Genomic DNA, 23,915 nt, shown 5'->3' with positions numbered 1-23,915 from the left:
TTATGACGCGGCCTTGCCAAGGCCAGCTGAGCCACCCCCTGCTCAACAAATTATTTATACTCTGCTTATTGTGGCTCTTTCACTGCTTTCAGCATGCCGGAACCTACACCAATGGAGTCGCCAGATTTCTCGTCCGACGAAGTCATTGGCGGCATTGGAAATAATCCGGCCACTGGAACATCTCTCGACACGAATGACAATAATTCACACCATACACCCGCCGGCAACTCTTTTCAACAGCAATCCGGTGCATCTCCCGTCGTGAGATTTTCTGGACCGTTTGGCTCGTTTGGAAGCCAAGACTCTATATCATCTCCCACTTTGAGAGATGAACCAGAAGCCCATGAGCGCTTTTCCAACAGCAACTTTATAGGTGTTCAGAATCAAAGCCAGTCAACTCCCCCTGTACCCCAAAAATGAATCGGGCTCCGGCGGCAAAATGTGGTCTCTCGAGGATTTCGCAAAGATGAATATGATCGGCTCATAAAAGCGCAAGAGAAAGCTGCCCAAGATGCACTGCGTACAGAGGAACGCCGCCTTAGGATGCAAGCGCAAGCTCGTCAAGAGGTAAATTATGGATGGCCTCGGATTATGCAAGATGGTTTTCGGAGATATATGGGATTACCGGCTACTGCATCCCAAAACGCTACAGTAAGTACCAAATCCAGCCAAAGGAGCTTTAGAAATACTCGGAGTAAGACCGACAACGAGATTATCAGTCTCAGGTGTTTGTGCCTATGCAACAAGCACAACAGTTGTCAACAGCAACGCGGCAGATGTTTCAAGAACAGACGGGGACAGTTTACCAGTTTGGTCAACAACCGTCGCAGGAATTGCAAGATCATGCCCTACCTATATCGCCAAATCTAAGGGAAGAATTGCAAGACTCAACCTGCTCTCAGAGAAGAACGACAATCGTGAGCGGAAAATGGAGACAAAAAATAAAGAGATATACGGCGTCAATGCCATCTTTTGCACTGGATGCACAGCCAACTGAGTTGACGCATACGAAAGCTATTGCGCCATCTGCTTTGGATGATAAGAATACCGGGACTGGATCCGCAAGATCGGAGGAGTACTCGCCGAGCCCAAGCAATGCGGCTAATTTATATACGACTGAAACAGAAGCTTCCAGAGTATCTTCAAATAATGATCTGGTCACAGATGCGTCTCAACGGCAAAACGGCCTGACGTATCAACCTGTTCAGTCAAGCAATGAGCAGCTTAATTCACAGCAGCCTCTGAATATTGCACAGCGCCAGAGGCACATAACAAAGGATGATTCGACAGGTTCAATCCAACCACAAGAACTCAGCAAGGAAAAACCAAAAGGAGTTGAGACGCAATCACATGTGCAGAGTAACGTAGGAGAGGGCGGGTTTTTCCGCAAAAGAGTCGTAATTCCGGTGAGTTGTTTCTAATCAAAATGTCCCTGGCCTCAGCATCCGTTATGCGGAACTCGATGGATTGGGCTGCAGATAAATGCAAGGTTTCGCTGCTTGGCCATGCTCAAGAGACTTATCTACACTAGCTTGTGCGAGACTTTTTATGCTATAATCTGAACTGCTTTACTGTACCACAAGTGGGAAGGACTTTTGGGCGGCTTTAAGGCGGAAAAATAAATTAAGATAGTGACTAATTCGAACAGATATCGAAGACATGCCCGAAACTCTTCCGCAGAAAAACGCAGAAGCTACACAGAGCTCCAAACGAAGAGGCCAGCCTCATGTCTGGAATGCTCTTTGCCGGCTGGGAGAGCTCTCCCCAATCACATTCCGGTCATACAGACCAGCAGACCCTTCGATGTATAGATCCTGAGTCGCTGTGCTCCAATTGTGACCACGGAAGCAGCATTCCTAACGCCGTATTCGAGTATCCATTGTTGCAGGAGCTGACACAGATACGTTTGTTGCGCATAAAGCCTGGAAAATTGGGTGATCCGCTGGTTTGCGAGCTGTACCCTATAACCATGGATTCGGATCCAGAGTACGAAAGTCTTTCATATGCTTGGGGCGACAAAACCATAACCGTAGAGATTGAATGCCAAAAAAGCCGAATGAACATAGCACATAGCCTACATGACGCGCTCCAACGGATTCGGGATCGTCACGAGGATCGAGTAGTTTGGGCCGATGCTATATGCATCAACCAAAACGACGACAAGGAGAAGGGTCATCAAGTCCGGATGATGCGCTCAATCTACAAAAGGGCTAAGAAGGTGCTCGTGTGGCTCGGTCCGGACGAGTTGCAACAGGCGCTACCAGTGTTTGCCGTTGCCGTTAGGGTGGCGCAGAAGGACTTCAGCACCGTCCCGCAACCCGGCGACCAATTGTGGGAGTCGTTCGCAGCACTCTTTGGACGAACTTGGTTCTGGCGACTTTGGTGTTTGCAAGAGATCGCTCTTGCCGCTTCCGCTGAAGTCATGTGGGGTGCGGCAAAGGTTTCCTGGGAACACCTAGGCTTCACGGCAGCCTGGATACGAACAACTAGTTACCAAGTCATGCGATGCCATCCGATGGAGGGCGTTTTCAATGCTTGTCTGATGTACTCCATGTCCGGCAGCAATATCTACCCTGAGCCAGTCACGTTTCTTCATCTTATGAGCCTTACTCGCCAATTCCAAGCCTCGGATACAAGAGACCGCATCTATTCTCTCCTCGGTCTTCCTACCACGGACGCAAACCCCGATGAGGGAGATCTGTTTGTGGAACCAGACTATACAATAACTACATCAGAGCTGTACGAGTTGTTTGCCAGGAAAGTCCTGGAGACTTCACAGACGCTGCGAATACTTTCAGCAGTTCAACACGGGCCAGAAGTAGAGCAAACGATGCCGTCCTGGATCCCGCAATGGGACCGCCTCTTTACGCACGCTCTGGCTCCTGCCGAGTATATTCTACTGAAAAACCACTCGGCAAGCATCGGTCTGCCAACATCTCAGTTGAGGCTCGAAGAGTCGATTCTCTTCGCTGAAGGTATCGAGTTTGACAGCATTGTCAGTATATCCGACACCTTCCCCGATAGTACCGCTTTTTCCACGGAGCTATGGCGCATCGAACGTCTCTGGAGGACAATGGTTTTCCCGCTCAGAAAATATCCCAGCGGCACTGACCTCAGCACAGCATTTTGCTGGACCATCACCGCCGCAAAAGACTGGTACGGCATGTTAATCGAGGACAAGGACACCGAATCTCACCTTGAAGATTTCGCAGCGTTCCAGCGTCAGCACTTCTCTCAGCCAGTTACTGAAGGTCCGGGGGACCGCGGAGACGTAGACCGCTTTGCCGAAGCGGTGTCGAATGCTTGTATTTGGCGCCGCCTCTTTGTAACCCAGAAGGGGTATATAGGCATCGGGCCGCCGTGCTTACGCGAGGGAGACGTGGTGTGCGTCCTAGCTAATGCGATTGTGCCGTTTGTGCTTAGACAGAACGGGCCTTATCACAAGCTTGTGGGTGAGGCGTATGTGCATGGGATTATGAATGGGGAGGCTTGTCGACGGCCACTGTGGCAGAGGGTGGAAGTAAGGCCGTTTTGGTTGAGTTAAAGAGGGTGTCGGACAATGTACCTCGTCATAGAGTAGAGATCAAGTGACGCGATCATGAGTGAGACTGGAGGTGCAGGTGAATGACGAGTGGTTTAGGGCGCGTGCCCACGTTGTTTGTTTGTTCTAGGGCTGAGTTTGAGAGGGCGGTGCCGGGTAGCGACCTCGCAGCACAGCAGCGACGTCGTCGTTACTTGCAGATATAACTAGGTAGGATTCAGGGAGGGACAGGGTATATAGGGATTTGGCGATGGGATGGCGAGCGACGCAGGGGGAAGGGCGCCAAGTGCTTGTGCGGGTATAAGTCTCACACGAGGCAGAGAGAGGCTCACGATAGACATCACGACGCACGCCAACACACCTGGGCATGCAGTTTTGTTGGCAGCAGTGTGATCAGAAGGCGCACAATCCGACAAGCGTACAACCTACGTAGCAGTGAAAATCGGATTGCTCGGCAACATCCGAGCGGGAAGAACGACCTACCCTCCATCGCAGCCTCATTTTTCTCGTCGATGCGACTGCTCGACGACGACGACGCACGGTAGAGCCCGCAATCGCCAGGCCCGCCCTCTCCACACACGGCTTGTCGGTCGCCTCAGCTCCCTCTGCACCTCGAGCGCCTTCTCCGCGCGCTTCGTCCCAACGCCCGTGCCTGCCGTTGGAGCTACTGCAGCTCCACAGGTAGGCCGCTCTTTTTCAAGACGGCGTCCATCAAGAAGCGTAAGCTCGCCCAAGACCCTCCCGACGAAAACTCGTCCCATCTGCCGGCGCCGCTCAGCACCTCTGCATCGCCGCCCTCTTCTCCCCACCCGCCGTCCGTGGGAAGCCGCTCCTCCGCCTCACCGCCGCGCTACATACCGCCACACCTGCACGACGAGGTTTTTGAGTCGTCACCAGACGACAGCACCAACACCGCCGGGAGCTCGCCCACCGACGCCTACGCCGGCCTGACCCTGTCAACCGCTGGGGACCGCCGCAGCTCATCCGAAGACACGCCCTCCAAGACGTCATCCACGCAGCCCGCGACCCTCCTCCGCTCCGAGCCCCGTGCCGTCTCGCCCGCAAAGCGCTCCGCCTCCGAGATGACGGGCGAGGACGATAACAAAGACCACATGGACATGGACGACGGCGCTGTGAGGGACTCGTCGGTGGACATGCTCCGAGACGAGCGGACAACTGTCGAGGCCAACGGGAATGCTTCGAGCTCCGACACGACGACGGCAACCTCGAACAATGAGTCCAACACAGTCAGCACCTCGGCCACGAGTGAGGCCGGCCCCTCACCCTCGACCTCGGCGCAAAAGCCTGCCAACGACGTGCCTGCCATCGACGATCAGGTTTCGCAGATCATGGCCATAAACGCCAAGGAGCTTGTAGAGGGTCAGAAGGGTTATGTTGTCTCAATGTGGTGGTTATCAAGAGTTTTGTCAAGGGTTTCGGACAGCAAGCAATTCGGATCGTTTGACAAGTCGCGGTCTGAAGGGGATATTGGCCCAATCAATAATACAGAGATTTATGACGAAGGTATGCCCGCTGGCACACACAAATATGTCGTGGGACATGGTAGCTGACTGCGTAAAGATTACCTTGCCGATGAGAACGGTGATATCGCTGATGAAAATGGCCTTCCGTTTATTCCTATCAAGCCCAACCTTACTTATGGCGATGACTTCGAGATATTTCCTGAGGAGGCCTGGAGGCTGATGGTGCAATGGTATGGTGTCAAGCAAGGCAATCCGCCCATTGAGCGCTATGTACGCGATACTGCGCCTCCTGAATCACCTACCAAGAACCTGCAGTACGAAGTTTATCCTCCTTTCTTTACGATCCGCAAGCTGCGAAACGGCTCTGAGCCCATGTCTCATCAACAACTGAAGGAGAACCAGTCGAAAGCGATCAGACTGCTCTCTAGCCGCACGGAAAAGTTCCAAAAATTCCTCAAGAGAGCTAAATCGGAAGCCAGTATTCCTCTAACTACAAAGGTGCAGGTGTGGAGGATACTTGAGCCCATTCAGGCCGACACGGCTGCTCCGCAGGAGAGTAAGCAGACAGATGTTCTCACACCGGCTACGTCGAGGAGCGGTTCGCCTGCAAGGTCATCCTCTGTGTCACTCGTGATCGACATGGCTACTTTTACTTCCATGACCGAGGGCGTCCAACGGGAGATGATCGATGCCAAGGATGAGACAAACAACCCAAAGTACAACGGTAGCGCCAAGATGGAGATCGTTGGCCTTAACTCGAGCCAGGTATTGATTTTGGAGGAGCAGATTGGCGGTCCTGGCGGAGGGGAGTTTGTCTCTGCAAACGCCCGAGGGAAGCTGATCAAGCATGGGGCCTCGGCCAGTGAGGGCAAAAACGTCGATCAGAAGAAAGCGTTGGACAGTGGACGTAGCAGCCCTGTTCCTGGTCCAATGACGAGAGGTCGGGCAAGGAATGGAAGAACTCGAGGAACTACCGGTCTTTCAAACCTTGGAAACACTTGCTACATGAATTCAGCCTTGCAGTGCATTCGCAGTGTTGAGGAGCTGACCATGTACTTCATGCGTAAGTCATATTTTTTCATTTCACATGCAGCCGCTGACTAAGAATAGAACAAAAGTTCAAAGAAGAGTTGAACCCGGACAACCCGCTTGGTTACGGTGGTTCCATTGCAAAATCCTACGCTGGTTTATTGGCGGCGCTTTACGATGAGGCCGCCCCTTCATCATTCTCTCCAAAGAACTTTAAGTATGCTCTGGGAAGGGCACAGCCAATGTTTTCAGGTTACGGCCAGCAAGATTCCCAGGAGTTCCTTAGCTTCTTAGTTGATGGTCTTCATGAGGATCTGAACAGGATTCAAAAGAAGCCTTACATTGAAAACCCGGATTCCGAGGATAATACGCACAAGGACCCTGAAGCCATCAAGGCATTGGGCGAGAAGTACAGGGAGAACCACCGCGCCCGTAACGACTCGGTGGCCGTCGACCTCTTCAACGGATTCTACAAGAACACCATGGTCTGCCCCGAGTGCGATAAGGTCAGCATTACGTTCGACCCGTACTCGTCGCTTACCTTGCAGCTCCCTATTGAAAAGAACTGGCAACATACCTTCAACTTCGTGCCCTTGCGCGGAAAACCCATCCAAATTGTTGTTGACATTGAGCAAAACAAGCCGTTCAGCGCGGTCAAGGAGTTTATCGCGGCACGTGTGCCAGACCTCGACCCGAAGCTATCCGTTTGCGTGGAAGTTTACAACAACAAGTTCTACAAGGTCTTCGATGACAAGAAAGCGATATCGGAACAGAACATCAGTGACCGGGATGATCTCTTCTGCTACGAATTGGACCTGATCCCCACCAACTGGCCGTCGCCTAAGAAGACCAACAAGGCTCGTTCAATGTTTGGCAACGCGTCTGATGATGAAGATCTCACGGACGGCGATTCTCCTTTGGCGGATCGCATTATGGTGCCCGTGCTTCATCGCGCACAACATGGATACAACAAGGGGATGAAATTGTGGCCTTTCTACATTGTGTTGACGCGTGAGGAAGCCAGGAACTTCGATGAAATCCACCGGAAGGTAATTACCAGGGTCGCTACTATGACAACGAGGGATATTCTTTCGGAGGACAGCTTGAACTCTCGCATTTTTGATTCCAAGAACGGTTCGGACACCGTCATCACCACGGAGGAGGACGCTTCATCCACGACCGATGGACGGGTACAAGCGAACTCTGTTGAGGGTGATGAAAGCATTGTGGACGTTACGATGACAGAGTCGAGCGATGCAGACAAGACCACCGCTGCTGACGATAACGCTGATGACACCGTTGATGACGACGTTACCATGCAAGAACAGAGCTCCGTACCAGAAGTTCTAAAATACGGCAGCTACATTCCTCCCGAACTTCAGAGGCTATTCACCATGAAGTATTACAAGGCTGGCAACGAGCTGCTTCCCACCGGTTGGACTGGCCTGGACAACACCCGAGAACTCCCAACCATCGCCTCTCGTATGCCTGTTTCGCAGAGCCGCCGGTCCTCATTCCAATCGAATGCTAGCCATGGTAGCCGCGGAAGCCGCGCGAGCCATCGCTCTGATACGCCAGAGAGCGAGGAGGGCGAGGACACACCACAGTTCTCCAACAACTCCATGGACTTTTCGGAGGTTCAGAGCGAGGATGAACTGGCACCTATGACCACGAACAAATTCGCCAACCGCCAGAAGTTCAACAAGAACCGCGACCGGAAGACGAAGGGCAGGAACAAGAAGATGACAACATACTCGCGCAAGGGTGCACAAAAGCGTGAGCGTCATGCGGAAAGAGCTACTTCTGAGCCCGTCTCAGAGCCCGATGGCAACCCTGCCCTGATCCGTTTGGGTGAGTTGATGGTCTTGGACTGGGACACTGACAGCTTCGATGCTCTCTTTGGTGGCCGCGAGTCGGATAAGAACGACATGCGTGGTGTCGACTCTATGAGGGTTATGGAGACCCTTGAAGACCCCGAGCTCGACGAGAAGAAGAGGCGGCGGGCTGCCAAGAAGAAGTCCGGTATTACGCTTGAGGACTGCTTTGCTGAGACGGCGAAGACTGAGGTCTTGTCTGAGGAAAACGCTTGGTACTGCAACCGCTGCAAAGAGCTTCGTCGTGCTAGCAAGACGCTCGAGATCTGGACTGCTCCAGATATCCTTGTTATCCACCTGAAGCGCTTTGGTGCCAACCGTGGTTTCAGAGACAAGATTGACATTCTCATTGATTTCCCCATTGAGGGTCTCGACATCAGCGACCGCGTCGGACTCAAGGAGGACAAGTCGCTGGTCTATGACCTGTTCGCTGTGGACAACCATTTCGGCGGTCTCGGCGGTGGACACTACACTGCTGTGGCACAAAACTTCTACGACAAGAAGTGGTACGACTACAACGGTAAGCAGAAAGTCTTCTTCTCTGCATAGCTACTTTGCTGACAAGCCACAGATTCCATGGTCAACCAAAAGTCGCCTCAGGGTGTGGTCAGCAGCAGTGCGTATCTGCTCTTCTACCGCCGGCGACAACCCGAGCCCTTAGGTCCAGCATACCTGCAACAGATAGTGCGCGAGGCCTACGCGGCGCCCGACCCGAATGCGGTGTCGGGAAACGGTCAGCGTCTCGGCTCAGCCTCCCCGACTGGGTCTTCGAGCGGCTTGGGCGCAGCCCCGCACGGGGCTGGTTCGGCACCCGGGACGATGACGACGACGACGGAGATGACGGGGACTTCGTATGAGAACGAGGAGGCGCCGCCGCCGTACGGGGCAGACGAGGAGGACGAGGGCGTCAGCATGCCGGGGCTCAGCGGGCTGCTGGCCGAGGACTCGGCGCCGCAGTGGAGCTTTGAGCACTTGGAGCAGAAGCCGAGCCGGCGCGCCGGCAGCGACACGGACGTCGAGTCGGGCGTCGATGCGGCGAGCGGGGTTGCGGCAGGCCTGGACGGCAGCGACGCGGGCAGCATGGCGGACCAGCAACGCCGCCTTGAGGCGGACTTCGCTTCCGATGTGGACCCCGACCCTTACCAGAGCGGCAACGGTAACGTCACGCCCGCTGACTCGGAGGGCGTCGTCAACCTGAACGTGCATCCGGGCGTGCCGGAGCTGGCGGGCACAGAGGAGGACGACGGGCCGGTGGCGGAGGTGCGCGTGGATGAGGATGAAGGTGCCGCGGCGGTGGCGACGGCGACGGCGACGACGACAGCGCCGGCGTCGGCAACGGCAACGGCGGCAGACAATAGCACTAGCGCCGATGGTAACGACAATGATAAGACGGCGAAGACGGAGTAGGTCATGACAGGACAGGACAAGGACAAGGACAAGGACCTAGGGGCGTTAGATAGAAGAATAAGAAGACGAAGAAGAAGACGAACAGGAAGAACAAGAAGAACAAGAAAGCAAGCAAGTCGTGAGGTTTTGTGCGTGCTGCATACCCGCCTGGCTGGGGTTGAGGTTGAGGTCCCCTCTTCTCTTTTTCTTTCTCTATGATATCTTTTTCTCTTGGATGATGCGAGAGGGGTGGCGTGAGAAAACGGAAAAGAGGGAGACTCGAGAGGAAAGAAAAGAAAAGAGATATGCTGGAAGTCCGCATTGCTGCTGCTGCTACAAGCGGCGGTCAGTCTGTCTATCTCTCATCGTCACGGCCTACCTACCTCACCTCACCTCACATCACTTCAACGACCTCACCTACCCAAACACGCCTTCAAACACGCACGCACGCACGGCCTCCTTCCCATGCCATGTCATGACATCCGTACCCGACGCGGACGGAATCAGTCGACTAGTCAATCAGTCTGTCTAGCTTCTTGTCGTTATTATCAGTTACAGTTACCGTTACCGGACATTGTCGTTGTCGGCGTCAATGTTGTTGTTATTGTTCATCGTTATACATTGTTTTCGAGAAGAAGACGCTTTTGTTTCCGCTAGTGGGTGGGCGCGACGTGGGATTGTGTTGTGTGTTGTGTGTTGTGTTGTGTGGCACGGCGTGCACGGCGTGCATGGATGGACGGATGGATGCGTGGGTGAGTGGTGGGTGTGCTGATTTTATTATCTCTGCATGCATGGAGGAGTGCGCGGGCGAGTCGGTTTGTGGTTTTGTCGGTGCGTGATGGGCAGATGCGATATAAAGACGAAGACGTAGGGGGGCGAGAGCTGTGATGTGGAGGATTAAGAAGTGCGTAGCTGGCAGCATAGGAGCACCGATTGCTTGCGAGCTACCGCTACCACTTTACTGCCTACCACAGGTGCCTGCATATCGCTATATCACATCACTACCGTCGTCGCGGCAGAAAAGACGGAAAAGAAAGAGTAGTCGTAGTTAGACTTGCATGCTGAGGCAGTATGGTGAGATAAACAAACGTATGTCACTGTGATTTATTTTGATATCGATTGAAGCTTGCCTGTTGCATATCACGGTTTTTACGGGGTGATAACTTTGTTGTAGATGCAGCGCTGAGTGAGGTCTGTCTGTTTGTCTGTAGCGAACAAATTAGTGGTTAAAGCTTTACCTCGTATGTAAGACAGACATTGCTACCGCACACTTAGCGGAATACCCCAATGACCAGGCCATGAAGAAAGAAAGAAGAAGAAACATAAAGGGCGATACACTCGTTAGTATACTCAGAGCCTGTCGAAGGGACATGGAGCAAGCAGTCTCAGTTCAACTCCATACTCTCAATCACCAACCGACCACATACGTGACCAAAAGCCCCTTTAATTGAGACAGTTACGTCCAGAAGCACCCAAAAATGAAGAAACAAAAATTCCCTCCCGGTCAGCAGCACCCCTTCCAAGTCCTTCTCCGTCTTCCAACCCCTTATGCTCCCCCCCTCTAAGTCTTCCTCTCTCACTCTCTCCTTCCTCCTCACACGCATAGAAAAATAAAGAAAAGAGGAAGGAGGGTCGTCGTTTTCATGCCTCTGCCAATTGCATATCCCCACCCGGAAAACTCGAGTGGGAAGAACCAGCCAAATCCACCAATTACCAACGCCAATAAAACACCCAACCCAATCAATCCCAGCATTTTAGCGCGCGTGGCTCGCGGCTCGCGGCCCGGGGAAGTAGTAGTGATGATGATATAGAACAACCAGAAACGAAAAGACCTTGGAAATTCCACGCAAGCGAGTCATCGGGAGAAGCAGCAGAGGAATTAGTCCCCCAGGCCATAAACCCAAACATGGCTCATCCAACTCGTGCTTTCGGCTTAGAGCACAAGCGGCGCTTGCGGGTAATATACATGCTTGGTAACCGCCAAGACACGGCGGATAAAGCTGTTTCGTGCGCTGCAATTGCAGACCAAAGCAAAAGGAAAAGAGCAGTGCCTTAGTCCTTGACCTTAGCCTGCCTTTTTGCGGTACCGATGTGCGTGTTGTGCACCTATCCAGAGGTTAGTCAACAAAATCTCTAAGTCTAAAACATAAGGGTAATACCTTAGTAGCGAACTTCAAGCTCGTCAGCGTCTCGTGCAGGTGGCCCTGTAGCGGGCTAATCATGACAAACATGAGTGTCTTCGAGTTGCCGCCAAGAGAGTATTGCAGCAAGTACGTGAGCTTGCTGTTGCGGTAAGGCACGTGGCCACCCTCTTTACCTTGACCCAGGGCACCGATGACGTCGCCCAGACAGCTCAAGCTTCGGTTGATGTTTTGCGTCTCCTTTAGGCGATCGCCAGTAGCGCCGGAATGGCTCAGACGCTCTGAACCTGCCAGGTCGACAAGGTTAAGCGTGCCCTCGCTCCTCTCGCCCGTAATGCTGTTGCTACCCTTGAGCTTGAGGATGAAAACGCTGTGCGAGCGAGATGAGCGTGAGTTGGCCATTGTCGCTGCTACGCTCCGGTTCTTGGCAGAGTTGCTAAGCATCTGCTCAACCATGTCCGGGGTATCAAGTGGCACCGTTGTAATATCCGTGATCGTAGTCTGCTTCTTCGCAGGGTCGTGGCGGATCTCGTGCTTTTTCTTGTCGAACTGATGTGCGTCTCCCAGCAGATCGTTAAGGTTTTCGTTATAAACTTCAACAAACTGGCCCTCCATCTTGTACGTCCATCCCTTCTCTTCGAGCCCCTGGGCAGTCGAGTAGATCTGAGCGACGGCACGAGGAATCATACCATCGAGAGAAGACATCGTGTGGGTCTTGCCGGAACCGGTTTGTCCATAGCAGAAGATACAAACGTTGTAGCCGTCCAGAGCGGATTGAACCAGCTGGCTGATTTCCTCAAAGACTTCGGCGTTCTGCGCACGAGGTCCGAAAACGCGATCGAAAGCAAAGGGGTTCGTAGACCTCGTAATATTGCCCATGGCACTCTTCTGCTCCGGGCCGGTAATGACGACTTCTTTACTGTCCGCCTGAGCATCCGGGTAGGCAATCTCGGCGGCGGAATTGCTTTCGTCGCCAAGTGGAGGACGGACACGGCAGAAAACACGGATGTTGCCTTTCAGTTCCTGAACCTGGTTGTGCAGCTTCCGACGAAGGGTTTCTTCGGCCCGCAGTTTAGCTTTTGTCTCCTCGGCCGAGTCGATGGCTTCCTGCATACGCTTCTGCAGGTCGGTGAAGGCCTGAGATTGCGATTTGTTGTCAGATTGAAGGAAGTCAATCTTAGCCTTCATGGCGCTGTTTGCAGATTCGAGGGTCATGGTGTTAGAAGTGGCTTCAGAAAGCTTGTCTTGGAGACTCTTCTTGAGCGTCCTCTCCCTTTCCAGGTCGGATTTGACTTCTCCCAGTTCATGGCGGAGTTCCTGTGCCGCACGTTCCCTCTTTTCGTTGTCCACATCAATGTTCTGCTGGGCAAGTGCCGTCCGCGTCTGCAACTCTGAAAATTCCTTCATCCGCTGCATCCGCTCATTTTCCATCTCTGCTCTCAGAACCTTCTCGAGGTCAGCCTTCTCCTCCTTGTGCAGCCTGGTCAGTCGGTCGGTTTCATCGCGCAACTCTCTGCGCAACTTGTCTGATTCATCAGCAGCATCCCGCTTGACACGGTCGAGTTCTCTCTGATGCTGGTCCCGCGCATCTTCCAACTCATTGCGGAACTTCCTTCTCATATCATCTGTCTCAAAAGTAGCAGTCCTCTTTGTCGTCTCCAGTGCCGTCTCGGAAGCGGATAGTTTCAGCCTTGTTTCCTCAAGTTCGGTACGCAACGTCTCGTTTCTGGTTGAAAGTTGCGCGCGGATCGTCTCGAGCTCGTTGACTGCAGACACCAAGCCATTGGTTAACCCGAGTGATCTTGATGTGGACATGTAATGTATGTCCAGAAGCTCTTGAACCAAGCCATGGGGTAAAGAATCAAACATACTTCTCGTTTTGTGTACGTCGATTTGCTCCTTCATGCTCTCGCCCTTCGTAGTCGAGGTCGCCATTTGGTCCTTGAGCTGACCATACAAACTCTCGATGTCTTCGAGGCGGCCCTTCGTGTCCCATGCTATATAAGGAGCGCGCAAGTTAGAGTCTTTACTTAAAAAGGGGGTAGTTGGTTCTTTGGAGGGAGATCTCGCGCGTCTGCGCGACTGGGTAGTGGGTGTAGAAGGTATAGGTGGCTGTTGGGGTGCAAGGTATGGCTGTGACTTGAGTCTGGGTATAAGAGAAGGTGTAGGTGGCTGAACATCAGGCTCCTCCGGGATCATGTCCTGCACTTGACTCGACTTTGGGACGAGAGTCAAAGCTTTGAAAGCAGTGCTGAGGGACGGTTCCCGGGAAGCCTTGTAGACAGCGCGTGGAGGCTCTGAATTTGAAGGGTGATAGGGTTGTGATTTTTCGAACATCTGAGCGGCGCGGCCATCCTGCGAGACCACCAGGTAGTTGCCTTGGCTGTCATAGCATCCACGTTGCGCTCTGTTCTTGGTGGGCTTGATGGTGTCGTCAAAAGTTGAAACAGAAATAGGCACTTTACCCTTGCGCTTTCCGAGTGATGGCGGGTCATTCGTATCTAGAGCAGTAGCTGGACGAGGAGTCTGTGATTTAGTCCGCGAGTGCGACATTGAAGTGTGGGGACGTTTAGACGTGGCTGGTCGGCTGCCAACGCTGTTGGTGAGGGACGTGTTGCGAGAGGAGGCGGTCGAGCGCGTCGAGGCGGCGGAGAGCGACGACGAATGCGATCCATTGCGGTATCCTGCTGATGTGGTAGCTTTGACTGCGCCATTCACTGGGCGTGAGCTGGGCGGAGCAGCAAGGACACCGGCTATCTCGCCTGCCCGCTCCGCCAATGTCTTTCGCTTGGGCGCTGGCTCTGGCACTGTAGATGGTGTGAGTCGCTGGTATACTGGCCGGATGGGTTGCTTTGACATACGGCCGGACGCCTTGTGCTTGGTACCGCTCAAGGCCGGGGGCATTGCGCGGGCGTTGTTGTCGGAGGCGGAGATTTCGACAAGGCCGCGAGTGAGCCCCGTGGCGGGCGCAGGAAGTTTACTGGGAGGGCGGATGCCGGAGGACTTGGGAGCCTGGGTCGGAAGCATCAAAGTCAGCGCGGAAGAGCGGCGCACGAGGGGTGCTTGCGGCGAGCCTACCGAGTTCTCGTGCGATTCCATGAGGAAAGAGCGAAACCTTTGAAGGAGGACTAATGAACCAAGTCGCAAGCAAGCCAGAGTTGTCTAAGAATCAATCCCACATGGCATTGGGCGTCAAATGGCTGGGTGGTGGGCGATGGTGCGGAGGAGTGGATGGTCTGTCTATGCACCGCCGGTCGATCTGTTTGTGTTTACCTACGTCCGTCGTCACGTGCAGCTCCCCCCGGCCCATGCAACTGGCGCAACCAAGCAACCAGCCCTTTCACATGCGCCCGTTGCCAGCTTTCTTCCCTCTCTCTTCTCTTCTTTCCTCGCCCATGGCCTGCTGACAACACCCCTCATCGCCATGGAGAAGTACTCGCAGTACCGCGACAGAGGTACCTACCTCCCACATATACTCTTCTTGTGCCGTGCCTAACTCTGACCGCGACAGGTTCCGGCATCGCGCCCTTTTTCGCCGTCCCCACGCAGCCGTCCGGAGTCGCTCTGCCCTTCCACTTTTTCCTCTTCGTGTGTCGCGTGCCTCTGCTGCTTACTGCCTCGGCTGTATATTTCCTGCTGCTGAGCTGGCTGCCCGTGGGCTCCTTGATCAAGAAGGCGGCTCTATGGCTTATGCTGGGCATTCCCGGCGTGTGGTGGATTGACTTGCAGATTGATGGTGTGAGACGCGGGTCTGTAAATCCCTCCTCGCAAACACATAAACCTGCTGACCCGCCATTACAGCTCCCTCGCGAAGCACGACAAAAACCGTTTGCCGCATCCTGGCAGCATCATCGCATCGTCATTCACGTCACCACTTGACACGCTCTACCTAGCCACCATATTCGACCCTATTTTCACCATCTCCTACCCCTCAACCCGCAGTGTGCAACGTATATCGCTCTTCCGCGCATTACTTCTCGCCTTCCAGCACCCGGTGGAAGTCCCGCCTAAAAATGCGAAACTTACCACTCTCGCAAAGCTTCTGGCGCAGAATCCGAGTGCAACGATAGTCGTGCTGCCCGAGTGCACAACCACAAACGGGAGGGGGATTTTGCCTTTCAGCCCTAGTTTGCTGACGGCCCCGGCTAAGACCAAAATATTCTCCATCAGTTTGCGTTACACGCCTGGGGATGTGACGACACCCATCCCGGGATCCTACCTGCAGTTCTTGTGGAATCTGTGCTCCAAGCCTACCCACTGTATCCGTGTCCGCATAGCGGAAGCTATGTACAACAACTCCGCCTCGGAGAACTCAGCCTCTACTAGCGCGCGGGCAGCCTCGCCCCAGCCAGGCTACCATGTCAAGGCAAACAGCCTGGAAGGCATGGAATTCGGTGAGCCTGTCGCGGATGCGGATGGAGACTTGAACGCAGAGGAGAAGCAAGTCCTCGACCGCGTAGCTGAGGACCTGGCACGTCTAGGCCGGGTCAAGCGCGTTGGTCTTGGCGTCAAGGAGAAGTCGGATTTCGTCAAGGCGTGGACGAAGAAGAGGAGGTGAACTGGAGTCGATATTCTTGCTTAAAAAGCGGGAATAGTGGCGTCTTCTTCGATATCCGGATAAGTCTTGATTCGTTTCTTTGCAAAGTAAACTATTAGCTCTAACAAGCTGCACATACGAACGAGGTTCAATCCTAAAATGTAAGTTATGATCATTAGAGAAAAATCAAACCGCCAATAGTTTAAACATTCAGATACGGCTGTGACAAGGAAATACAGTTAAGGTGTTTATAGTATGTGTGTGCTCTAGGACCTTTTTACCCATATTTAGGATTTAGGCTTGTAACTAGATAAGGAGTAGTCTAGGGTGGACGGTAAGAGATGTTGGGTAACGGGAGCATACACTCTAAGATCTCCTCGCTTATATCCAAGACTGGACATATAGCTAGGTAAGAAGTATTCCATGGGTGCTGCTTGTGTCGTTCCCTATCTCGCTAGATGGTGAATCTCACTTGACTGCAACGGATTGTGTATCTATATACTTATATATCCATAGGTATATAAGCTTGATCCAACTCCGCCTCTAAGAAGTACTACCGTTCATAGGTGTTCACCTCTATAAAAACGCCTTCAAAGCCAGCACCAATGCCGCCCAAGCTCTCAGACAAGAGCCTCCTCCCTCCCGCCCCATCACTACCACCACCACCAACCTCACTCAAAGCACTCCTCCCCAAACCACCCCCAAAACCACCATGCCAAGCAACACCAGCACCAGCGCCCCTGGCACATGGCTTCCAGCAGCAGAGCCCATACTAGTCGTCGTCGCCGTTGCGCTCGCAGGCACCGGCTTCGCCGGCCCAACCACATACAGCGTGGCCAAGCCGTTCGGATACACGCCCGTCGTGTAGCTCACGCCTCCATGCTCCGCTCCCAAACCCCTCGTCTCGGTCTCCGTCTCTGTCGTCTCTGCCATTGTCGCAGACGCAAACGCAGTTGCAGTCGCAGTAGCAAACGCAGACACAGACTCCGTCCCCGTCCCCGTCCCCGTGGTCGTCGTCACGCGAGGCAAAGGCTCCCCCGTCGGCGTAATGACGGCAGTGACGACGGACGTGATACCGCTAGGGAGGATATTCGCAGAGGGGTCGTAGCTATAGCGGGACGCCAGCGTCGCGACAGCCGTGATAGCGCCTGTGAGTGGAGGAGAATGAGAATCATAGCTGGTGCCAGAGCCGAGGATTTCGGTCGTGAAGTCCAGGAGTGCGAGAAGGAAGAGGAAAGCGTTTGGGTCTGCGGATGTCAGGTATTAGCCTAGCCCAATCTAGTAAGAGGGGAAAGGCCACAAGAGAGAGTTATTGAGGTATGTAACGACGTACCAGGCGAGCGGCAAAACCCCCACAACGCCCAGTTCACGCTGTCGAGGCTCTCTCCAGGCTCACCAGCCGCACGCAAGCACTCCGCGCACAGCGACCACGCATCCGCCTGCGTCGTTCCTGTGTCGCCACAGACGCAGTCGCGGTAGTTGCTGCTCGTGCGCTTGTCGTTCGGGTCGAGTGGGCCGCTGACACCGGTGTCCCAGCAGCTTTGGAACAGGTCGTAGGTTGCGGCGCAGCTGGCGTTGGCTGTGAGGCAGGTGGCTGCGGCGGCGGAGGCGTTGGTGGCGGTAGTGATGGAGGCGGTAGGGCGCGTGGGGTTTGAGGCTGAGGTTGCCTGGATTGGGGTGGCGTTGGGGCTGGAGCTTGGGGGGTTGGTCGTGACGTGCTTTGTGTGCGTGAGAGGCGGGGTTAGGGACTGTGTTGTGGAGGTGTTGGAGGAAGTGAGAGTGACATTACTGCTGCTGCTAGTGCAGAAGACGGGCAGACTGAGCTGGAGCATGATTGCCGCTTGGAGAAGCTGATTAGTGAGCATTTTGGTTGCGTGGGTGTCTGAGCAAGCGTGGTGAGTTTGACAAGTCTGCAGCTTAGAATAGCTGAAGGAGTAGAAGAGCGTTGACAGATATAGAGAAGTTAGACAATGCAAAGGAGTAAGCAGCTTAATGGCAGCACTTGAGTTGAGTTGAGTTGAGTTGAATTCATTTACCCTGACCCATCGCCCTGAGCGATATGCAGGCTTGGCAGCACTTGATTGATTGATTTTCTGGTTCTGAAAGCCGACGTTTCGCTTGGCTTCGGCTTTGAGTAGGGAAACACGCGCACTACTCGAAACCCGGGGTAGGAGTGCAAGTTGCGGTTCTTTCAAAGCAGAAGTGCAGACTTGCGGTGAAATCATGTGGCTTAATAAGAGCTCTTACAATGGGGAAGAGAAAATACTGGGTTGGGTGGACTTCACTTCGAGGCAGGGAAGTGTATACAAGACCTTTTGGTCAAAACACGGTACTATCACTGGTAGTCAACAACCAGAAAGGGTAATAGAAGGGTGTGACGAAGTGAAAGCACGGTAGAGAAGCGTGAGTGAGGTGGTGGCCACGGACCAATAAGAACCGAGTGTTTTCGAGTTGCTATCAGCATCAACTCAAAAAAACAAAGCTAATAGGAGTCTCAGAGTAAGAAGATAGCGTGAAAAAAGCTTGCCGTCAATCAAGACTTGCCAAGACTCAAAAGCACAGCTGCATGAGCGGTTGGCGGAAACGCCAGCTATGCTGACGCCAAGTAGGCATCATATCATGAGAAGATAGGCCCACCTCTGACAGGCCTCCCGTTTATCGCGGATAGGACCCCTGTATTCAATCTCGAAACACAAGGTGGCGACGACCTAGTGGTGGCTTTGTCAGAAATACGCGTCCGGCTTACAATGACGGGCACTTAACCAGAAAGAGCAAATGGGGGATGGAGATCTCTCTGCGGGGGACCAGGTCTTTCATATATGCGTAATGATCTTCTTGGCCGTGCATACCAAGGACAAGGGCAACAAACCATCAAGGGTGCTTTCAATTATTGGATCCGAACATGCTGCGATGTGCAAGGAAGACAAAACTCCGAAAAGCAAACCGGCCGGTACAAGTCCTGTTGATGCGACAGAGCGAAAGAAGAAGCCGAGAGAACCCGCTGCGGCAGAAGACGGACGGATGTAGAAAGATAAGAAAAGATGCAAGTGCGCGTTTGCCGAAACCAGAAGCCTTTCTGTACAGACACGCCGGGTGTGCAAATTGGTATCATGACCAGCGCGGTCGCAACGAATTAAAACGAAGAAAAATGACGACAATCAGAAAATCTCCAGGCCCTCAAACTCAACCAACAGATTCCGCTGCGTGACCCGCGGCCCGCCGTGCCGCCGCTCATAGTGTGTTGCGCCAAGATTCGCGGGCCGCGACGCGTAGACGCCCACGCGGACAGCCTTATCCTCGACACCCCAGAAGAACCATGTCACCTCTCTGAGTTTTTTCCACCCGCTGACCTCGTCCTCGTACCACACCCACAGCGCGTAACCGATGCGTTCCATTTTGATGCGCAGATCCGACCGGCGTCTTCGATGCGACGGCAGCGCCGTCAGCGCCCAATCTGCGCCGTCAGCCGTGGCGCATACCGATGTTGCGTGACAGGCGTTGTTGCTAAACTCCAGGCCGACCTTCACCCACTTGGACGCCGGAGCCGGGGCGACGTAGGCCGGGGGCGCGTCCGCGTGTACCGGGGCCGGAGCGGGCGGAGGAGGTGCTGGCCTCGCCCCGCCGATTCTTCCAGGTGGTGCCCCTGCGAATATCACTAATCCCGCCTGGTCCCATTCGAGCTCCCAGTCCGCCGAAACCGTCACTTCAGCCGCCACGAACGGGTTGCGCAGCGCCGTGAAGAGTATCGGGCAGGTCGACGTGTCACTGCTGGGAGGCTTGCGCCAGAGGTCGGTGTTTGGCTGCGCGGACAGCGTGAAGGATCCCATCCATTCCGGCACAGCCGACGTTGATACATTCAGCGCCGTGAACGAAGAGCTGTCGGGAGGCATGCCTCTCGCGCGGGGGGTAGGGGGAGAAAGGTTCTCGAGGAAGGCCGGAGAGAGAGTTCGAGTAGAAGCGAGCGCAGATCCTGCCTCTCTACGAGAAATCGACCTGTATATGTCCGACCCCGCCTTTCCTCCGAGCTCGCGAGCTTGTTCACGAATACCGGGTCTTGTGGTACGTGAGATAAGCCCTCATTCGCCTGGCAGAGTGTGGAGAGTCCAGGGTACCATAAGCTGACGCGCGAATCGCTCCGTGGCTGCCGCAGGTTTGACACGCCGTAGCAATTGGACGATGTCAATGAGATGCAATTAAGAGCAGCTGTGGGATTGCAGTAAGGGTCGCGGTACGTCGCCCGTCCGTTGTTCGACGATGTTCCGCAAATGCCTGGCAGAGAACGTGTCAATGCACGCGCCTATGAAGCCTAGTGCTGACGCTCCCCCTTCTGGCCTGATGCTTCTAGGGAAGTTGGTATAAGCTTACCGAGACAATGCTCTGTGTAACAGTCCGGTGCTGAAAAAAAAGGGGGGGCCGGATGACGGAGAGCTGGAAAGGATGAGGGCAGGCAACGGTGCAAGTGCAGACAAAGAAACGATATAAATAATCGGCAGTGCATGCGCCCCCAAAAGACTACCTCAGCCGTGGGTGTGGGCAAGCGGCGAGGAGGGCACCTCGAGCTGAGCACTAGCCGCCACCCGCACCAAGAGATGCGCACTGAACGGACGTGCGTACCATCGGGAACGATTCCACGCGGCGCGGGAGCTGGGTCGAGGGAAGAGGTGTTTGACGAAGAGATGGGAGTCGAGTTACAGCGGTGCAGGCACCCGGCGACGGCCGCTACGTGGCAGGCCTCGAGCAGCTTTGGGCAAAGGAGAAGTTGAGGGCGAAGCGCGGGCACGATGCAGCTACCGTCCGGACTCGGCTGTGCATCTAGGACAATGTCGTGAAGCTGCGGCGATGTGTTGTAAGTGTTGCACGAGCAGGGGTGCGCTCCTGCACCCTCGAGGCACAGCCGGCGCGCAACCACCGTCCAGCTCCGCACGTGATGGCCCGCCGCCATGGTCCTTCTTTCCAGAACATCCGCACAACGTCGCACTCTCTTCACCGCCACCACTCCTGAAGATCACGTGTGCCCGCGCGGTTTCATCTCGTGGGACCGCAGTGTTTGCAATATCTAGTTATTTGGCCCTGCCTGCCTGCCGCCATGCGTGCGTGGTGCATGCGCGCGCTGACCAGCTGAGAGGGAGAGATGGTCTGTATGTACCCGCACCCTCCAATACGAGGTTAATAAGCCTTGAGCCTTGAGCCATGAGCCATATGAACAAGTCGCAAGGCTGCTGCTGCTGCGTGTCAACCTCTTGTAGGTACAGGTACTCGAGTGAGCATATCTCCCCGCCAGCCGAAGGGATCGTAACCTTGTCTTTACTCTAGAGGCGGGCGAGGCGGGCGAGGCGGGCGTGGCGGGCGTAGCGGCCATGACTAAGAAGAGGCGGCAAGGCGGCTAGCTGACGGTTCGGGTTGACGGCTCGACGGCAAGCCATCGGGAATCGTTGACGGCAAGGGAAGTTGGAAAGCAAAGAAACAATCGAAGGACCTAGACCTCTACAAATAGACCTGGCTAACCCGCATCAGGCTTGAGAGATCGAGAATATGACGGCTTGACGGGGTTGAGGAGCGGATGATGACAAAAAAACGTAGAAGAAAAAGCCGTGCCTGCCGTCCATGGAAGCGAGAAATGGACGTTTGTTTGTATTTGTCGGAGTGACGGGTGACAGTGGACCTGTCGGGACTGTCGAGCCACTCGGCTGGTTGCCCGGTGCACCGCCACACATGATCAGCCACAGCCTGATTCGTTTCTTTGTTGTTGTTCCAAGAATATCCAGCACTCACATGCAAAAGCTTTTCAGCCGACCTCTCTTGTACAAGTACGAGTCCCCACCCTACGCGTACGCGTACGCACTCCCCCCCGCCACACCCAACAGCCAGCCAACTGGTTGCGCACCGACGTCATCACCTTCACTACCTTCAGCCTCAACCACCACAGCCCCAGCGGCAAAACGCCCCTCATTGGCTCGCTATTCTAAACACCTGTTCGCTCTTCCCTGCACCCTCAGGCGTTTTTCTGGGGACTCCGGAACGGGCGGAGGCTCCACTTCGGCCGGTCGACCAGTTGCCTCGTCTCTAAAGGTGGAGGGCATGACGCAGCGACGTGGCAGTGTCGTAGTGTGTCACTGTGAATAGAAATGCCCTCCCAAGCCTGGCCCGAGACGCTGCCTATATAGAGCCCTAGCAAGAGTCCCAACCTTTCAGTCCGCATCTCATCCTCCTCCTCCAGCATTCGCTTTCTCTGAGTTCCATCCAGCAGCTCTCGAGCACTTTTCCTACCACCGAAACATCCAAACCAAACCCCTCACTCAAACGCCCAACAAAATGCAATTCCTCACCTTCCTTGGTCTCACCACGGCCGCCCTCGTCGGCGCCTCTCCTGTCTACAACCGCGCCGCCAACGAGGCCATCCCCACGCCCCAGCCCTTCATCAACGGCACCATCCCCACGCCTCCCGTCGTCCCCGGCGGCACTCCCGTGCCCACTCCTCCTGCCGGCGGCTCCAGCTGCGGCGGCAGGATTTACGTGCCGGGCCAGTACGTCTGCCACAACGAGCAGGACCTGTGCCCGGTCCTCAACGGCGTGAGCCTGCAGTCATGCGCTGGACAATGCTACGACCCCGCCATCTGGAAGTAAGTAGATACAAGCAGCGATGATCGGCCCCCCACCCGCAAGGGCCAGGCCCACACAGCACTGGGGCCTGAGCGCCCATATGGGCCCGTATCGGGTGACAAGTACATCATACTGACTTTCGTGTCCTTGCAGGTGCCAGAACGGCCAGCTCCAGCCCGGCCAGTGGCCCAACACCCCTGGCGCGCCCGTCGCTACGCCGCCCGTTGGCACGCCTCCCGTCGGCACCCCGGTCGCCACTCCCTACCCGACCCCTGCCCAGGGCCACTAAACGCCCTGCTCACCACCTATCAACTGATAGATGAGGGCGCTTGCTTCGAGGCGTGGCTAACGGCCTCTAGTGCCGCAGCGGCAACAGCGACAGCGTTTCTCTCACGCAAGCCGTCGCAGTGATCCACTATTTACTGCGGAAAAACACGCTGCCTAATTGAGATGACGGAGTAATGATATCGGAGGAACCACGAAACGACGACGATTCTTGCGAAGGGCTTTTAGGGAAGGTATTGGTGGGGGTAACTCATGGGCGTTTAATTCAGGATTCCTTTCTCTTCACATTCTCTTTCTCCGAGGCTTACGAATGGAGTCTCGGACTTTTTGCGGGGTTGGTGGAGGAGGACGACGACGACTTTCCTATAACCAAAAATCAAAGACAAAAGGGAACTTTATTTTCACGTAGAACAGATGAACAAAGTAGCACGCGTCATCCATGACAACGTCAGCCGTGCTTTCCATCATCGATCTGACCACAACTGCTTCTCTTATCGTCACGTTGTTGCGTGCAACGTGCATACTGAAGAGACCAGCACAAGCAACAGCAACCAACCAAACAAACCACAACCACAAACCAAGCACAACGCATGAGATATTAATATAATGTAAGCATGGCCGAGCTCTAAGCGACAGTATGTATGTATAAGCCGAACTGCCATATTCGCGCACCATGCCAACGCATCACACCCGCCGACGATCACAAATTCTGCTGCTTTTTGGGGAAGTGTGTATACCAAGTAAAAGGGGGGTACTCAGGCAGTGAAGGGCCGCTCTGTCGGACTGCTCCGAGCGAGAGAGATACAGATAGAGAGACGGACAGACAAACTACAGCTGCGCACGCATTCTAGGAAAACGATTGCGAGGGGATGAAAGAAGCAAGGAACGAAAGAAAGTAAGGCGATGGTGGGGGTTGGTGCGGCGCTACAGCGAGCGCGCCAGCGAACCAGCAAGTGAGTGAGCGAACGGACGAGTGGGTATGCATGCTTTGTGACCAAGTGCGAGAGGGAAATAGCGCGCGCCAGAGAGAAGAGGGGC

The 23,915-nt window shown here is 54.5% G+C and overlaps 11 protein-coding genes across 11 annotated transcripts; 6 read left to right on the top strand and 5 right to left on the bottom strand.

Annotated features, from left to right (window-relative positions):
* Positions 1–354: 354 nt before the first annotated feature.
* K452DRAFT_154350 (uncharacterized protein) lies at positions 355–3,864 on the top strand. The gene is made up of 3 exons (XM_033535573.1): positions 355–651; positions 720–1,406; positions 1,649–3,864. Exons 1-3 carry the CDS (start codon positions 544–546, stop codon positions 3,542–3,544), a joined length of 2,691 nt encoding a protein of 896 aa, XP_033399890.1. The 5' UTR covers positions 355–543; the 3' UTR covers positions 3,545–3,864.
* Positions 3,865–4,053: 189 nt separating this feature from the next.
* Positions 4,054–9,335, top strand: K452DRAFT_325417 (uncharacterized protein; the record flags this gene model as incomplete). Its single annotated transcript, XM_033544776.1, has 5 exons — positions 4,054–4,082; positions 4,227–5,065; positions 5,123–6,088; positions 6,136–8,448; positions 8,500–9,335. 5 exons carry the CDS (start codon positions 4,054–4,056, stop codon positions 9,333–9,335), a joined length of 4,983 nt encoding a protein of 1,660 aa, XP_033399889.1.
* A 107-nt stretch (positions 9,336–9,442) lies between these two features.
* Positions 9,443–9,881, top strand: K452DRAFT_154326 (uncharacterized protein). Its single transcript, XM_033535571.1, has one exon. The coding sequence runs from the start codon at positions 9,550–9,552 to the stop codon at positions 9,844–9,846; it is 297 nt and encodes a 98-aa protein (XP_033399888.1). The 5' UTR covers positions 9,443–9,549; the 3' UTR covers positions 9,847–9,881.
* Positions 9,882–10,408, bottom strand: K452DRAFT_154327 (uncharacterized protein). Its single transcript, XM_033535572.1, has one exon. The coding sequence runs from the start codon at positions 10,234–10,236 to the stop codon at positions 9,916–9,918; it is 321 nt and encodes a 106-aa protein (XP_033399887.1). The 5' UTR covers positions 10,237–10,408; the 3' UTR covers positions 9,882–9,915.
* A 958-nt stretch (positions 10,409–11,366) lies between these two features.
* K452DRAFT_223443 (uncharacterized protein) lies at positions 11,367–14,314 on the bottom strand (the record flags this gene model as incomplete). Its single annotated transcript, XM_033536619.1, has 5 exons — positions 11,367–11,420; positions 11,474–12,966; positions 13,012–13,221; positions 13,327–13,452; positions 13,921–14,314. 5 exons carry the CDS (start codon positions 14,312–14,314, stop codon positions 11,367–11,369), a joined length of 2,277 nt encoding a protein of 758 aa, XP_033399886.1.
* A 565-nt stretch (positions 14,315–14,879) lies between these two features.
* On the top strand, positions 14,880–16,013 carry K452DRAFT_325415 (uncharacterized protein; the record flags this gene model as incomplete). Its single annotated transcript, XM_033544775.1, has 3 exons — positions 14,880–14,910; positions 14,967–15,204; positions 15,257–16,013. The coding sequence occupies 3 exons, from the start codon at positions 14,880–14,882 to the stop codon at positions 16,011–16,013; spliced, it is 1,026 nt and encodes a 341-aa protein (XP_033399885.1).
* A 507-nt stretch (positions 16,014–16,520) lies between these two features.
* Positions 16,521–17,857, bottom strand: K452DRAFT_316904 (uncharacterized protein; the record flags this gene model as incomplete). Its single annotated transcript, XM_033544013.1, has 2 exons — positions 16,521–17,239; positions 17,326–17,857. 2 exons carry the CDS (start codon positions 17,855–17,857, stop codon positions 16,668–16,670), a joined length of 1,104 nt encoding a protein of 367 aa, XP_033399884.1. The 3' UTR covers positions 16,521–16,667.
* A 1,274-nt stretch (positions 17,858–19,131) lies between these two features.
* On the bottom strand, positions 19,132–20,239 carry K452DRAFT_285410 (uncharacterized protein). The gene has a single exon (XM_033540109.1). The coding sequence runs from the start codon at positions 19,880–19,882 to the stop codon at positions 19,151–19,153; it is 732 nt and encodes a 243-aa protein (XP_033399883.1). The 5' UTR covers positions 19,883–20,239; the 3' UTR covers positions 19,132–19,150.
* On the bottom strand, positions 19,750–21,205 carry K452DRAFT_154286 (uncharacterized protein). Its single transcript, XM_033535570.1, has 2 exons — positions 20,358–21,205; positions 19,750–20,261 (listed from the first exon to the last, which is right to left on the bottom strand). Exons 1-2 carry the CDS (start codon positions 20,932–20,934, stop codon positions 19,849–19,851), a joined length of 990 nt encoding a protein of 329 aa, XP_033399882.1. The 5' UTR covers positions 20,935–21,205; the 3' UTR covers positions 19,750–19,848.
* A 355-nt stretch (positions 21,206–21,560) lies between these two features.
* Positions 21,561–22,175, top strand: K452DRAFT_285409 (uncharacterized protein; the record flags this gene model as incomplete). The annotated part of the gene is made up of 1 exon (XM_033540108.1): positions 21,561–22,175. A coding segment is annotated over exon 1 (515 nt), but the record flags the coding sequence as incomplete, so codon positions are not given.
* A 35-nt stretch (positions 22,176–22,210) lies between these two features.
* K452DRAFT_154252 (uncharacterized protein) lies at positions 22,211–22,967 on the top strand. The gene is made up of 2 exons (XM_033535569.1): positions 22,211–22,612; positions 22,746–22,967. The coding sequence occupies exons 1-2, from the start codon at positions 22,305–22,307 to the stop codon at positions 22,879–22,881; spliced, it is 444 nt and encodes a 147-aa protein (XP_033399880.1). The 5' UTR covers positions 22,211–22,304; the 3' UTR covers positions 22,882–22,967.
* Positions 22,968–23,915: the final 948 nt, after the last annotated feature.

This window comes from Aplosporella prunicola (genome assembly GCF_010093885.1).
Source record: "Aplosporella prunicola CBS 121167 unplaced genomic scaffold K452scaffold_7, whole genome shotgun sequence".
Lineage (NCBI taxonomy): Eukaryota > Fungi > Ascomycota > Dothideomycetes > Botryosphaeriales > Aplosporellaceae > Aplosporella > Aplosporella prunicola.
Note: the sequence above shows the minus strand (reverse complement) of the source record. Positions and strands in the feature narration are given on the sequence as shown.